The sequence below is a fragment of the Schistocerca nitens genome, chromosome 2, assembly GCF_023898315.1.
Source record: "Schistocerca nitens isolate TAMUIC-IGC-003100 chromosome 2, iqSchNite1.1, whole genome shotgun sequence".
Taxonomy (NCBI): Eukaryota; Metazoa; Arthropoda; class Insecta; order Orthoptera; family Acrididae; genus Schistocerca; species Schistocerca nitens.
Window position 1 is genome coordinate 878,436,028 of NC_064615.1, and position 17,014 is coordinate 878,453,041.

A 17,014-nucleotide genomic window follows, 5' to 3' on the forward strand; every position below is an offset into this window, starting at 1 on the left:
TCTTCTACGCGGCCCACAATGGGAAGAGTAGAAGGAACAGGGATACTCGAATTCACATGCAACATTCATTCCAAAAGAATTAGCAATGACCAAAAGGGAAACTCTTCCTGTAAGAGAACTGATTAGGTTGCACCGTCCAAGATTCTCCTTTTTGAAAGCAAAATCCTCATGGCTTCATGGATCCTTTTTGTTACGACATACTTCACGGAATTCAACGATTACTTAATGATGTTGCCAAAAGCATCCTCCGATTTTCTCGTTTGAATACTCTTTTTTACTTTGCCTCCCCACTTGTGCTTGTAAGTCCAAAAGTTTTCACCGATTTTCTCTCATTGATTTGTTCTTCATAATTTAAAGGATTCATGTAACTTACTATAGATTTTGGATTCAAATCATCGAATAATGGAAAGTGTAGTTCATTTTATACCAAGACATCATCCATATTTCCTTGATAAGTCATATAATTTAGCTATACTCAAAACCTTTTATTTTAAATACATATATTTTTACGTTTGAGCGCTGAAATGTAAAAGTTATTATCATTGAGAAATGCGGATTCACCTCTTTCATTTACTCTCTGATTCATACGTTGTTCATCCATGCTCATATATGGAAATGGATTTTTCACAAAAAAACTCTCAAACGAACACAAACCATTAAATTACTACTGAATCTATGAATATTTACTTTCTTTAATCATTCATTAATAAATTAAAAACTCTTAACTTCTAATTATAACACCTATGAATCAGTTTATTCACGCGTTTGGTGCGAGTCTCTTACAAAGCATCTCTGTATCGTCTATATCGATTTTGATTCTCGCGCCGGCGTCAACTGTTTTGCGCGGGAAATTATCTTTGCGGCGTTAACCGTCACTCACAATTCACTACCACAACACATTCCTTCACACGTTTACACATCTAAGCGTTCACATGAGATTATATATGAATATTCACTCGGAACCTCTTTAGATTATTCAGCGTCATTTGCATGAAACATTTCATTTTCTTGAAGTTCAGTCAGATCCTTAATCATTCTTGATGACATTAGCAATGCTATTTCTGGTAAGGCTTTCCTTTTTCAACAAGTCCAACTCAATTTCTTGTTTATTTACATTTAATCAAATTTTTCCTGTTTTAAAATCTATTCTGCATCCGTATTGACGTAGGCTGTCGACTCCGATGATGCAGTCTACCACCAAATTTTTCACAACAAGGAATGTGCTTAATATTGCTACATTTCCTACTTCTACACTAAGTAGTGACTGCACTTTTACATTAGCCGATCTGGCCCCAACGGCGCCTATTATTCTACAATTTTGAACTGGAAAAATTGGTACTCGTCTTATATTTCTGATCTTGTTGAATAGAGCCTCCGAAATAACATTCGTGGTTGCAGCTGTGTCTAAAACCGCCGTTATAGGTACAGTCTCCAAAATGACTTGCACTTCGGCTACTGCCACCTGTTCCTTCTCCTCATCTTTGGGTTCTAAGTCCTCGGTCAATTCATCTGCCAGTAATCGTCCATCATTGTACGTTAGCATTGGTACACATATCCTGTTGCCCCTCAACCTATTGTTGACCGCTCCTCCGGGGCACGAGTGGGTCCTTACTAGTTTGTTGGATTTTGATTCGCCTGGTGGTTGACATCATCCGTCACTTCGGTAATCACCGGTTGATTCGTAGATGTCCGTCCCCACTGATGTTGGTTATTTGAGTTTATTCCCCCCGGTTGGTTCCACTTTCTATTACCGTTATTGTTCCATGCTTGCGGTCTGAAATTCCTTTCGTTCCCCCATACGGGATTGTATCGTTTCCCATTCCTGTTGTTCCTTGGATAGCCCCTCGCAAGACTATTGCCGGTATTATTGTTGATATTTTGAGGGGTTTCTCCACTATTTATCGATCTCTGTTCGTTCCCTTGCCTACCATTTGGCGGAGGTTCTGTCTCCCTATATTGGAATCTATTGTTGCGGGCTTTCTGGTTGTTCTCTTCTATAATGTCTATATGATCTAACGTTGTGAGGAACGACTCCAAGTCTTTATCATTGCCGTAAATTAATTGATTCCGTATACTAGTTGGTAGTCTTGCCTTAAGTATGTTTATTATATCTGGCAAAGGCATAGGTCTGTCCCAATATCTAGTTTTATTTATATATTTCTCAAAATACTTCCTAAGGCTTCCTTTCGAAAAAGAGAAAGGCTCTGTGTAGAGCACCTCCTGCCTTAGGCGTTCCTGTACCCCTTCTGACCAGAATTTTGCTAAAAACGCTTTCTCAAAATCGTCATAGGTCGAGCAAACAGACGTCATGTCCGAGGCCCAGATCGCCCCCGAACCTTGTATATACCCAGTAACGAAACTGATCTTCTGCCACCCCGACCAATTTCTGGGTAGCACTCCTCTAAAACTCCTGATAAAAACAATCGGATAGACCCCCATTTTGTCCGTGTTAAAAATCTGAAATTGCCGATGCTTTATCATTTTTTCTTCGGCATGGCACAGGCTTTCGTAATCTCCGTCCGATAAAACTTCGCGCGAACAACTAGCTCGTGGCAATTTAATATTCGAGTTACTCACACCAGTCGGTATCGTGTGCGAATGTGCAGTAACTGGCTCTATAGTCGCTGGCACCTTCTGCTGCTGGCCGGTATTCATTTGTTCTGAGCCTTGTTGTGAAACGCGTATCGACTCTGCTATCGTTTGTTTCCATTGCTCAAAATCAGCACCTAACTGCTGTCGCACTTCCTCAAGTCCTTTCGCAAACAAATTCTCTTCCTGTTTGCCGCATAGACTCTGGAATGCTGCTTTAACATTTTGCTCAACGTTTTCACACATTAGCCTTTTGTTTTCTAATGTTCTGTCAGATGTTCCACACTTTCCTTTAAGTTCGTCTGCGTACGTGCCAATTCAGGAAGTTGCGCAATTGCACATGACATGGCATCTTGCTTCTGTACTAATTGCGGAACCATTTCCACCTGTTCCCGTACGATGTCTATCTTAATAGCCACATACTCCTTCATTTCTACACGTACGCGGTGAGTAGATTCCTCACATTGAGCTTTAACCAATTCTATTTGTGCAGTTAATTTTCGTTCCGTCTCTTCGGCCTGATCTTTAAGTTCCTTTGTCTTCGCCTCTATCCGCTGCTCTAATTCGGAAAAACTGTCGTGTAACTGCTGCTTAATCTCAGCTTTCAGATTTTCCTGCCCCTCACTAACTGAGGCTAACTACAAATTCAAATCATTTTGCCCCTCGGTAACTGAGGCTAACTTCGAATTCAAATCATTTTGCCCCTCGGTAACTGAGGCTAACTTCGCGTTTATGTCGATTTTCATATTATTCATGCTCTCGGTTATCATCTGCATCTGTCTCATGATAATTACTAATGGATCTAATCCATGTTGCATACCTGCTGTTACCTCTCCAGCCGTGTCTACAGGGCGTTCTATTACGCTATCTGTAGCGATCGGTTCTACCACACTTCTTACTACATCACTATCATCCGTGCTCACAGCTGAAGGCTGTTGCGTGTTGCTCTGCTCTGCTTGACTCATCTTAAACATTGCTCTAGTTAAAACCATATAAATATTCTACAGTCAATATGTATATATATATCTCCTTTCACACAATAATACTTCTGTGTGGCTACTTTCTTATAGTACTTATTCAGGTAAATGCAACTAGGGCAGTTCAACCAATCTACATGTAGCATGCACACAATTCGTAAATGTTCAAATCTACGTCTACTTCCTCAATACTAGCAAGCTTTAATACAAAATTATAGATCTGACCTTTTTTCTGCGCCCAGCGTGCTGCTTTTCTTTGAAGATCCAACTAATTCGCCTGCGAGTATCTCTTCTCTTTTCCAAGTTAAGTTGTCTCGTCGTAGTTCACATGAAACAGAGAACAAAATTATTTTAACAACGTCCAAAAACGTGTCCTGTCACGGATTGGCCATTATAATTGAATTCTGTGATTACTTTTGTTAAATGATGAAAGGCTATATGTGGTGAATGCAGCTTGCCGCTAACTTGGTGTAATGTTTTGTCTGTACAGAAGTGTATCTGTCGCCTTTATCGCTCTTTCACTCTCACACAGAAATGTTCTTTATCTGTATACAGGTTAAACTATATTAATTACTTGAAATCAGCCTAGTAGAATCTCTGGTGGGGCCCTTCGTCTTAATATTCAGCGGCTGGCTTGCTAGAAAAGATCTTTGCATTGGTTATTATTATTAAGCGCTGCATTCAGTTGGGAAAATCGATCGTTTGAACCATTCGTTCAGTTTACGACAGATCTAAAATTTCAGATGTGGACGAAGCCTTTTTGGACGATTTCTAAACTCAGAGATTGCAGGCTCTCTTCGTCACAGCTGAAACTTCCCAATTAATTACAGGGCCCAGACAATCATTAATGATTCAGACAGAGAACTCATTCGACATTCACTCTAGAATAAAATGGTCACAAACCTTATTTCAGAGGCAAAATTATATTGATTCATTTCCATACATGTTCCGTTTGGTGTTGGTTCCAAGTCTCTTGCTATTTGCTGGTACAGGTTTATATTTCTCTTTACTATCGCACTAGCGGCACAAACTATCCTCTTTACGAGCTCGCTTTAACGCGAAGAAGAATAAATAAAACTCTTTTAGCAATCCGCTAATCTTCAAACGAATACTTCCGAAGCTGTTCCTCTCTCTCTCTATAATTACAATAACCATGGAGCATACATTTTCGTACCTCTGTTGTTCCAAGGAATAAACGTACTCGAAAAATACCTTGGCGTCGACGAGCTGTCGGCGCATATATTACTAGGAAATCTGATCAGATACTTTTCAAACATAAATAAATGTGGATGATTTGATTGACCATTATTAATTATTGCGTTATCGAGGGTAATTTTCCAGTGGGTAGGTTACACAGTCTCCCACCACCTCCCAAAGTCCCACAGTCCGACCACAGAGGAGCATTCCCCTAGTATCTCAGTACCATCCAGGACTGGAGAAACTGAATTACATTCTCCACCAGGGTTTTGATTACCTCTTGTCGTGCCCTGAAATGAGAAATGACCTGCCCACTATCCTTCCCATCCCTCCTAACATGGTATTCCGCTGTCCACTGAACCTACACAATATACTCATCCATCCTTACACAACCCCTGCTCCCAATCCCTTACCTCATGGCTCATACCCCTGTAATAGGCCTAGATGCAAGACCTGTCCCATACATCCTCCTACCACCACCTACTCCAGTCCGGTCAATAACATCACCTATCCCATCAAAGGCAGGGCTACCTGTGAAACCAGTCATGTGATTTACAAGCTAAGCTGCAACCACTGTGCCACATTCTAAGTAGGCATGACAACCAACAATCTGTCTGTCCGAATGAACGGCCACCAACAAACTGTGGCCAAAAAACAAGTGGACCACCCTGTTGCTGAACACGCTACCAAACATGATATCACTGATCTCTGACTGCTTCACAGCCTGTGTTCTGAATTGCACAAGTGGGAACTTTCCCTGCAATACATCCTACATTCCCATAACCCTCCTGGCCTCAGCCTTCGTTAGTCACTATCCTCACCCATCCAGCCCCCTCCCTGTTCCCATTCCAGCACTACACAGCTGTCATTTCACTGCCACACCCAGTCTTAATTTCTTTTTCTCTCTCTCCTTTCCACTACTTAACCCCTCTCCCCTCTGGACCTTCTCTCCCGCCTTCCGTCTAAACTGCAACACTTCACTGTCTGCCACTCCCACCGTACTATCCCTCCCCCTCCTCACCCCAGCCTCCTCCTTACCCCCACCCAGTCGCCACTCCCATCATGCACTGTTGCTGCTGCTCACAGTGTGGTTTCAGCTCTCTGAGACTGCAGACGTGTGTGCAAGTTGTGTTTGTGTGTGTGTGTGTGTGTGTGTGTGTGTGTGTGTACTGCTGACAAAGGCCATAATTAGCGAAAGCTATAATTGTGTGAATCTATTTGTTGTGCCTATCGCGACTCAGCATCTCTGCTATATGGTGAGTAGCAACTTTCCTTCTGTGGTATTGTTACATTCCATCCTGGATTTTCCATTGTTTGATTTTTGTTTAATGCGAGAGAGATGTCACACAGAAACTGAAGGAACTGAACTGGAAGACTCTTGAAGACAGACTAAGTCATTCTGAGAAAGTCTATTAACAAAGTTTCAAGAACCGATTCTAAATAATTACTCTAGGAATATACTACAACCATCCTACATATTGCTCACATAGGGATCATGAGGATAAGATTAGACTAATTACTGCACACACGCCCCCCCCCCCCCCCCCCACACACACAGAGATATAGGTATTCAAACAATCAGTTTTCCCACACTCCATACCCGAATGGAACAGTAAGAAACCCTAATAACTAGTACAATGTGACATACCCTCTGCCATGCACCTCACAGTGGTTTGCAGAGTATATATGTAGATGTAGACAAAAAATGGCACATTGTCAAAATAAATTACATGTTATAGGCTTCCTACAGAGACAGCTCCACTGTGGTACAGATAACGAGTGCATCACGGTGTGGGACTGGAATGGTAGAGCAACTGGAAAAGTACTCAAAAGCTGAAGTATGTGGGATAGTACAATTGTTGTGGGAAAATTATCTAAACTACACACAGCTTCACAGTGAAATTCTGGTGGTTTGTGGACTAAACGAACTGTCATGTCCAGCTACATTGAAATGGTGCCAAACATTTGACCACAGCCACACCACTGTGGGCAATGCTGATTCACCATACAGTCCGCATCTTGCACCTTTCATTTATCATCTTTTTGGCAAGGAAAAGAACATGTGGGGAGAGATATTTTCCAACTATGAGGATGTTCACACAATGTTTTCTGAATGGCCCCCTGACCAAGGAATTGATTTCTATCATTGAGGAATTCAACAATTTGTAGAACAGTGACTTTGTGACTTTGCTGCAAAATAGTGTCACACAAAGGTGTAAAAACTTACTTGGCCCCTAGCTGCATAGACAGCACGGTAGGACTGAGACAACAGTAGTGGAGGCATAGTACTGCAACTGGAGCTATTTTACAAACATCTATCTCACAGAACATCCAAGCTACAGCTACAGAGTCTGCAAATGATTGTATTAACAGGTTATGTCTTAAGACCATTAATTTGACAAATACAAAGGTCTGAACTCAATAATATATTGAAAATAAAAAATCAATACCTAATTGAAGGATCAATCAAAGGAAAATAGAAGTCCAAACACGCGTGACAAGAAAGAACTCTCATAACACAAAAAAAGAGAAAAATACAGTGGATAACTTCTCATAAGCAACGCTGAGAACGTAAAATAAAGAAAATGTAGAATATTGATCACAGATCTTCCATTTACCTGCTACTGTCAGAATGCATGAGTCAAAATTGTTGTCACCAGTGTCATCTGAATCACTAATGTGAAGACAGATAATTCGTTCTATTTTGTCCAGTAATTTTTCGTGCTCAGTACATTTCTTTTCAACACCTTCCATGTCTATCAACTGCCTCCAATTCTAGCTCAGTGACAGAGCTAAAATTTTTCCTTGCCTAGCTTACATACTTTCTTGAGCTTAAGAGTAACACACTTTACATTTTCCCTTATCGTTTCTATTGTGTTTGATTCTCGGTGATACGTGAGAATTTTTTGATTTTTATTAAGGCATGTCACATTATCAAATGTAACATTACCAGAATTTAACAAATTTGTCATCTCTGCGTTCCTGAAATTTGTCATCTTTCCTTTCCCGCTGTTCATTGTTGGTGGTTTTCCTTCTATCATATTGCGCCTTACTATAGGGCACAATAATGGAATTGCTAGGCACATTGGGCACTAATTTCCGTTCCAGCCACATGATACAAAAAAAAAGAAAGTAATCCAGTTGAGCTGCAATACTGATTTATGCAGGCACTGTACAGCAATGTTAATGACTCAATTAGCTTTAAAAATTTACAGCATTCATGCCATATATCAGAACATTCAACTATTCGCTTCCTGTTACCTCATGGCCTCCACTTTGTAAATGCTATACAATGTCAATTAGATGAACATTTGAACATATAAACAAGATAGGAACAAAACAACTGAAAACTGACATACGTGAAGCATAACTTTTCAAGTAAAAGTTATAATGTCTCCTTTAAATGAAGTATGTTCTCTGATTAACAAAAGTAGTGATTTTAATTTCAGACATACCGTGTCATGCAGAAAAGTTATGTATCAATCTCCTGACAACATTTTCGTCAAAATTATCTAAATATGAAGTTTTCTTCGCCTCCTCCTGCATCTTTCATACAGCAGAGAATGCTTTGGAAGCACCTGTCACTATTTTTTTCCACTCTCTCTTCATTGGGTGACTGGAAATACCAGTGGCTGCTGCCACCCTCCCCAGCAGACATTTTAATGGGGTTTTTACTCCCTTGTCTAAGTCTTCAAATATAAATCATCTTAAATTGCACACAATCATCCACACCTGATGATGATGGGCCTATGGTGCTTGGAGCCTGTGATGCCATGCTTTGTAGAAGAGTTACTGAGAGAGCACTGAATATAGGGTTGTCAGGTAACTCACAACTGAAAAACAAAGTGCACAGCTACGCAAGCAACATGTGACCAAAGCGGACACCCCTTCAGAACAAAGGGATGGAGTCACCCATCGGTCAAGATGAGAATGCAATTCTGCAAAAGTTGCCATTTTACCTTGTGTGACTTCTATCTATGTCACTTTGAATCGCAGTGCAGCATTCAATAAAAGTTACTTGGCCTGCCATAATAATGTGTAACTTACTTTTAGAAATCTCCTTGTAATTTCATTGTAGTTTTGCATGCTTGAAATACTGCAGGATTCTGTAAAGCTTTGTAAAATTCAAAGAATGCATTGGAAAAAACCTATTAAAAATGAAAATAATGAGATTCTGTAAATAATGAAAAATGAGAAGTATAAAAGGATCCTATGAAGGATGGAGAAGTAGCTGGAGTCGATGACTTTTCAATAGGCCTATATATAGCTTAAGATCAAAACACAGAAACAAAAAAGAAAATTACAACATTATTTCCAGAAAAGCAAATAGATCAGCAAACAAACTGTAGAGGAAGACAATGTTGACTTCAATGAAAATCAAACAGATGTGACTGGTACACACTGCCAGGCAAATTGATGGAACACTGAATAAGGAAGTAGATTGCTAGATTCCAAGAGAAAAGGAAAGATCAAGAAAATAGCCTTATCAGAGATGGACAGATAATGGAAAAACATATGGGTAACATGGTTGCATATTGCTGAAGACCGTAACGTGTGGGAAAAACCCTAAAAGCGTTTATGAATCAGGAGATATGGCTAACAATGAACTGTGTTGAAACATGTCACATGAGGCACAAGAGGCCTTTAAAAACATAGAAGAAAAGTGAGGCACTAAAACAAAGTCATGTTCTTCCGACAGATAAAATAAAAGACACTGAGCATTAGTTCACTCACATCACAGTGGAAATGGAAATGTAGTCCCATGCTTCTTTACAGAGCGTAGGGGAACGATGCGGGAGACCCGTACCGCCTTACTAGGCAAGGTCCTAATGGAGGTGGTTTGCCGTTGCCTTCCTCCGACCGTAATGGGGATGAATGAAGATGATGAAGACGACACAACAACACCCAGTCATCTCGAGGCAGGAAAAATCCCTGACCCCGCCGGGAATCGAACCCGGGACCCCGTACTCGGGAAGCGAGAACGCTACCGCGAGACCATGAGGGACCACAGTGCTGCTCAAAACCCAGTAAATCGATGGTAATGCCCTCTTCATCAAAGAGAAATTATTTTATGATTACACATGTCCGTAGTCCAGAAATACCGGGTAGTTCCAATTAAAGTGCAGCTACTCATGGAGGTCCAGTGGGGACTTTAATTATTACATGGCAGCAAAACTTAGTAAATATGCTACGTGCATTAACACAGAACCAATTTGTGCTGGAAAAAAAATTTGTTTCAATTTTGGCAATCAAGTGCACATCTGGCATAATACATCATTTGTTTGATGGTATGACACCCACACTGTCATCTGACAAGCTGTAAAGTGAGTGAACAGTATTGCTACCAAGAAGAGAGACTGTACACTGTTCTCAACACTGTTTTATGTGAACAGCAGCAATTACAGTGTTGCATTGAGAGAGTATCGCTGACAGAGAGATCTGAGTAGAGGCCCAATGTCATCAAATGGTTTAAAAATGATGATAACGAAATTTGAAAAGATGGGCGAGCTTGGTGCAGCACCTGGAGAGGGAGGCGTCCTGTCCTGGTGGCAGTTATTGACGAGGTGATTGTTGCTGTCACTGACCATGCAGCAACTGCCCTATATAATGCTAGTGCTCATGCAGTGTCACGAGAATTGTCCATCCCATGGTCAACAGTACAGTTTGCCATATAGCCCTTTATTCAACACTCTCAGCAACACTTTAGCTGCATGAGAAACTAGACTGACAGTCCTATGCTGTTCACATTTTTTGGTGTTTCTCTTTTTCTCTATTGGTATCAAAACTGTTGCAAGGAAGTCCTCAGGCCATTCCCCTTTGTCGTATATCTCATTACAGAGGTGGACTCTTTCTTGCCTTGTTTCCCAGACTCTTCAACAGTTCTGCTGGCAAATCATCAATTCCACATGGCTTCCTATTCTTCATCTTCTTCAGGGCCTTTTCTACTTCTGCTTCCAAGATGGTGAATCCCTTTCCACCTTCCGGCACATATTGTTCCTCTTCAACCTTAATTTCGCTTTATATTTCATCCCACTTATATAGACATTCAATATATTCTTGCCATCTGTTCTAAATCTCCTGTGGGTCTTCTGCTAGAGTACCATCAGCTCTGTCTATTTCCATGTTATTCCTCTCTTTTACATTCAAAAACTGTCTCATTAGCCAGTCTATACATCATTTCATACTTTCCCTCTTTCTCCATTTTGTCACATTTCTATTTGATCCATTTTCCCCTTGGTTCTTCAGTTTCTCTTCTTAATTCATTAGTCAGTTTCCTGTACCTCTTTTTGCCTTCTTCAGTTTCTACATTTTTCCACTTTCTCTGCTCTTCCATCTTTCTCAACATGTTTTCTGTTATCCATTCTTTCCTGGTACTTTGGGATACTCTAACTCCTAGTACTTCTTTGGCAGAGTCCGTGAGTCCTTCCCCCATTTTTTCCATTTGTCATTAACACTTTCATCAACACTACCTCTTTCCCATTTTTCCATAAATCTGTTTTCCAAATCTGATACCTTTCCTACCTCTTTGAGTCTTTCTATGTTTGGCCTTTTTTTGCTTTATCTCATGGAGAAAAAGTATTAAAGAATGCTGATTCGAGAGTTGGAACGGTGCTCCAAAAACTTTATTATGTGCCTATTGCCTAGTACCATCATAATTAGTAGCATGCAATCACAATTTTTTTTTTCTACAAACGACTCAACAGCATTTTTCAAAAGACAATAATCTCATCATTAGCTTATAAAAAACAGCTAATGAGGTTAAAATGCTGAAAAGTCTACCAATATTATTGCAATGTTCATAGAATAAAATGGAATAAAAACAAAATGGACTGTCTGTCCTCATCTTACATCAACAACTTCTGTCAGTAGTTATCCCATCTCACACCACATACTGCACCAGGCCACATCCTGCTGATCTGCTCTGAACCCCAAGAGTGTCAAGTTGACACCTACACAGAGCTGTGGAGATGCTTGTGAACTAACATGTCCACAGCATTACAACATAAGCACAGCTATTGGCTCAACCACAATGTTGTTCTATTGGCTGCCTATACTTTCCCCATTTTCTAACTATACAGTCATCAGCTTGTAGCTACTTCAGCAAAGACGCACTGCAAATTTATGATAAAGCATTAAGAAATCTTAGTCCGTTGTCATTACCTTGTGCATTCTGAATACCGCCACATTTATTTTCATTAATTATTACTGCACAGATGAGGAAAATGTAGGCAACCCATAGAACAGCGTTATTATTGAGCTGATAGTTGCACTCATGCTGTAATGATGCAAACATGTTAGTTCACAACAACCCTTGTCAGCTTGACACACTGCTGCAGTTTTCTGCAGAAAATTACGGGACCTTTTTTTTCTGGCGTCTTCTTCCCCCACTCTTCCAGATCGGCAATCTCTAATGAAATGCCATTTCTCCACAACGGTAGCAATTTCCTTTAGTTATCGAAACCTGCCAATAATGCTGAATGTCATTACTCTAGCCCCACTACAGCCTGCTTCCAATTCTCTGTGTTTGCCATCACCATAATGAACATTTTCAATTTTAGTTAAAAGTTCGTCCAATTCAGCAAAGGAAGGTGGTGTATTGCAAAAGAGAATTCTACTCTTATGGGTGGACTGCATACCTTCCAAAATATTCGTGACTGCTTCAGTCTCTGAAATTTCAACACACAAGGCTAAGATAGCACAACGGACCTGTTTAACGTAATGGGATAGTGTTTCATCCTTTCTTTGTACCTGATAAACATATTTATCACTAACGTCTTTCTTCTCACAAGTATCAACATCAAGAGCGTTTTCTGGATATCCCAGAGTGTTTCCTGGTTCTAGGCCTCAGCAAAAATCTTGGCCAAGCTTTATAAGTTGCAAATTTTAAAAGAAAAACAGCCTTATGGCCTCAACTTTAAACTAATAAAAAATTACTTTACATGAATATAACTTTAACCTAACTGCAGATCGGAGGTCAGTAGTTGGGAAATTAAGTCAATTATTAGGCCTTGTGAATATGTAAAATAACAATTTTTAAAAGCTATTAGGTTTCAAAAATATCCAAATAGCAAGATCTCATAAATACATGAATTAACTATTACGGAAAACATTCGGAAATATGATGTTATGATAGCCTGAAAGATCTACACAGGATTCAGAGCATTCTTGACAGCAACAGGGAGGAGGACCTGCGTACACCAATAATGGCTCCTAGAACACACAAACCCAGTATTAATACACAGTTCATCAAAATACTAAAACCAACAGCCAAGCACTGGGTAGTGCCAAATGCAGGAAGAGGTGTAAACATTATAGTGTGATAATCCCAGTTAATATTACAGCAATTGTTCATTAAACAATCTCCAATGACATTAAATTTCACTTGATAAATTTATAACCACAACTACCTCAAGTTCCACTTGCTGCCAGACCAAGGTGCCAGAATGTCAACACCGTGCATCATCGCAGTACATAAAGAGCTGACTGACTACTCGCAATGCTCCGTGTGCTGTCTTCCCTCTGCCACTGCCCCGGGTCTCACCTTGCGAGCTGCAGGCATCCTAAATAGAGGTCACTAGCCAACCAGAATGCCACAGAGAGCGTAACTTTGACAGAGAAACTATCCTGCAAAGAGCATTGCAGGAAGACATGGCTCAGTGTTTTATTCCATTTTATTTTTGCTGCCGACACTATTATGTTGGTAGATTTTTCAGTGTTTTACCCTCATGAGCTAAGTTTTACAACCAGATGATGAGAGCATTCTCTCTCAAAATATGCTGTTGAATTGTGTGTAGGACATAAATTATGGCTGAATGCTACTAATTATTACAGTAAAAACATAAAAAACAATAGGCCTGCCTCTCATTTGTGATAGATAATATTAAATCTATTGCCCAGCACTTTTTTAAAATTGTAAATCAGGCTTCTCTCATATATTGTTTGTTTTCCATCCAAGATTTTCTGCTATTTCAATATATTACTTAGATTTTGATGGTACGGAAATAAATTGTGATTCATACACCTGCTAACAATTATACCCATTTTAAAGAGTAGGCCTACAGTTAAGCAAAAACGGCAGTAGACAACTCAAGATGCCCCTGTACGTCCCACACCAAGCCATATTTGTAATTCACAAAACAACAACACTATATTTCCTCACTCTGCTAATATCCAGTTCTCCAAAAAAAGTTAGGGCTCTTTTGCAACAATTATAAATACTCATTCAAAATTAATATTTGGTGTGACTGAGGTTGCTAACCTGCAGGACTATAATTCAATGAATATGACCAATTTATTGCTTTTTGGTCGCTGCCACTCTTGGCTAACATACACCACTGTTTTACAGCAGATTTTAAACTGAACTGCAAGTAACACTTCTGCAAAAATTAACTCTGTTGCTAAAATTTACTTAGCTAAGCCCTAAACAGTGTTGTCTGGTAATTAAAGTTGACAACGAGCAATAAATAGTCTGCAGTGGTTGATAAATCTCAATTAATAATGTACCCACAATATTATGATTTTATGGCACATACTTCAGTAGTGAACATATGATACACAGCTTTGATGGTGGTGGTGGTTAGTGTTTAACATCCCGTCGACAACGAGGTCATTAGAGACGGAGCGTAAGCTCGGGTTAAGGAAGGATTGGGAAGGAAATCGGCCGTGCCCTTTCAAAGGAACCATCCTGGCATTTGCCTGAAACGACACAGCTTTGAAACTGGATGTTGTAGCAAAATAATGCACAGCAGTGGTCATTTACAACAAGCCTTAGGAATACCTTCCCGTTTTTACAAAAACGCCTATGTTTTAATTTTTGGAGCCAAAATGGATATACTGATAATGCAATGAGCAAAACCGCCACAGCAATAAAACAACAAATAGCTTGTCAATGACAGTTCTTTGAACCCAAATATATTAAAATTTAGATTACAACACTCAGATTGAGTCACTAAATTTGCTTGCTTCTCTTTCTATTTCCTTTCCTCAGCCATGAGAGATCCACCCACACACAGGATATGCTAGATCCAGTCATTTGAGTACGTTGACACAACTACAGCCTTCTGAAAGTTCGACGATCTCTGCCTATAATTTGTTCTTGATTACAGCTGTTATCATCGACAAATCACTTTGTTATTGCACCCTATGCGCTCCATCTTTTATTTGTGTATCTGTATTTTACACCACACAATTTTATATACGAAAACGTTTAAAATTTACCCTCCATTTAAAAATACAAACTGAGAGTGAAACATGCACAATATACTTGAAAGCACAGTTTGACATACGGTCACATACGAAGAAGGTGGCAAAACGTAACTTAGCGATTACATGAAACAACATTTTATATTTCGGTACACACTGTGTACCACACAGTTTCACCATGTAGGTTTTAGTTTAGAGCTGTGTGGAAACTCTTTGCGGTCTATTACGGGCGTAGACGACGTACGCGTGTAGTTGGTTTGAAAGAATTAAAACGGAGAAATCTTGGAGAACAGCATCCATATTAAATTCACTATTTACCTCTGGAACAACGCATATTTCCTGGTCAAATGGATCACGTCGACGTTTTCTCCCCATGTTTGTGTCTCCAACACACCCTTCCCACACTCTGTTTTGTTTACTAACAAATACACGTGATTCGTGCAAAGATGCCACATTAAATTCAAAGCAGTTACCTCTACTTCGAAGACAGAAGATTATACAAGTACTTACCTTTTATCCACAGACGAAGTTGTTACCGTGGAGGTAGAATAAGGGGCCTGGAGATAAGAATTCTTACCCTCCATGATAAGGGGAGATGGCGCTAAAGACATACGCTGTACGTTGTTTTGAAGCCTGTGGGCGGGGTCTCCCGCCATCTTGGATCCCCCAAAACATTAGTAGACGCGTGTTTATAATTGTTTCTTGTTCGTTATTTCTGTCGTGTGCACACTATATTTGTTTTATATAGTAAATGTTACACTGTTTTAGTGAACAACACAGTCTAAGGAACGCAACTTCAAACGTTTTTCTGGTTTCTTAAATGCGTATTCGATACAGTAATACGACACGAAAATATGACGCTTCTGGCTTCAGTAATTTAATTCCTTTTTGTTTATACACTTCGAATAACCTAGAAGAGAAGTATGTGCTGTGAAAAGCGTGCTTTTGCAATCCATTTCTATTCACTTTCATTGTGTTTGTGTCGATAATTGATAAAGCCAGAACTCCAAAATAAGTGATTGATAGTTTAGAGGCACCTATTTGTATTCGTTGCTTTTTCAAGTCAAATGCAAATTTTAAATGTTCAATTGTGCAAGAAACTTACTTTATTTCCTTTGGTGTCCCGTAGATATATGCAGGGACGATATAAACAAGCCAGCTGTCATGTCAACAAAGTGAAAGATTCGTGGAATTACAAAGGAAAAGAACTGAATTTAAGCTTGTCAGGTCCATTGTAGTTTACACATCTGCTTTGTTTTTAAATTGTACCTATCAATTGACATTCAGAGTGGCAGATAACAGCAATTTACAGGGTAACACGACAGCACAGTGATTAATGTAATAATCTAAATAGCCTGGACTTAGATAGGGACCTTTGCTTTAACAAATATGTAAAGCTTTAAGTACTTATAATTCAATCACTGTAACAGGCTTTCACCCAGAGAGCTCTTCGCATTGGATTGATAGGAAATCTAAAGTCAAATCACAGAAATAAAACCATACAGTAAAACTTTATAGTGCATCAGAATTTCAAGTATATATAAGAAAATAGCGCTTAAATAAGTCCAATTACGAATGAAATGTGTTTTGTTTACGCTTTAGACTACAATCAGAATTATTAGTACACCCGTGTTTTTTATCAAAACACTTCACGCCTACATGGAATCAAACGACCAGAAGCGAATGTTTTGTGGTAGCTAACATGGCGGACCTTCAGTTGGGTCGGCTTCAAGTTTGTGACGTCATGACAACTCCTCTTATTTTTACCTCCATGGTTGTTACATTCTTTCCAAGTTCTTTCCCCTTTTGCCTTTATTTTTAAAATTTAGCCAGGACAGCCTAATTTAGGGATTACGATGGATATCAACATCCGTACTGTGTAAACTACAGTGAAGTGTATGGTAGATGGTAATTCTTGGGATACGAAGCGGAATGATCACATAGGTTCACCTGTGGATCAACCGGGTGATAGACTCCAGTTAACTGGTAGAATACTGGACCAGTGCAAACAGTCTACAAATAAGACTGCTCACAAATCGCTCCTGCGA

At 39.6% G+C, this 17,014-nt stretch overlaps 1 protein-coding gene across 6 annotated transcripts in view; it reads right to left on the reverse strand.

Moving 5' to 3' along the window:
- Positions 1 to 15,666, reverse strand: part of LOC126237172 (gastrula zinc finger protein XlCGF42.1-like) — an 85,983-nt gene extending 70,317 nt beyond the window's left edge. For 2 of the 6 annotated variants that reach the window (XR_007545047.1, XR_007545045.1), the window contains exon 1: positions 15,285 to 15,368. Coding sequence is in view for 3 of the 6 variants with exons in the window: in XM_049947032.1 (XP_049802989.1) it covers positions 15,477 to 15,622 (146 nt within the window). In the remaining 3 variants the exon portion in view is untranslated. Of the gene's footprint in view, positions 1 to 15,284; positions 15,408 to 15,476 lie in introns of those variants that run through there. The other 4 variants (XM_049947034.1, XM_049947033.1, XR_007545048.1 and 1 more) reach the window with 3 other exon arrangements.
- Positions 15,667 to 17,014: the final 1,348 nt, after the last annotated feature.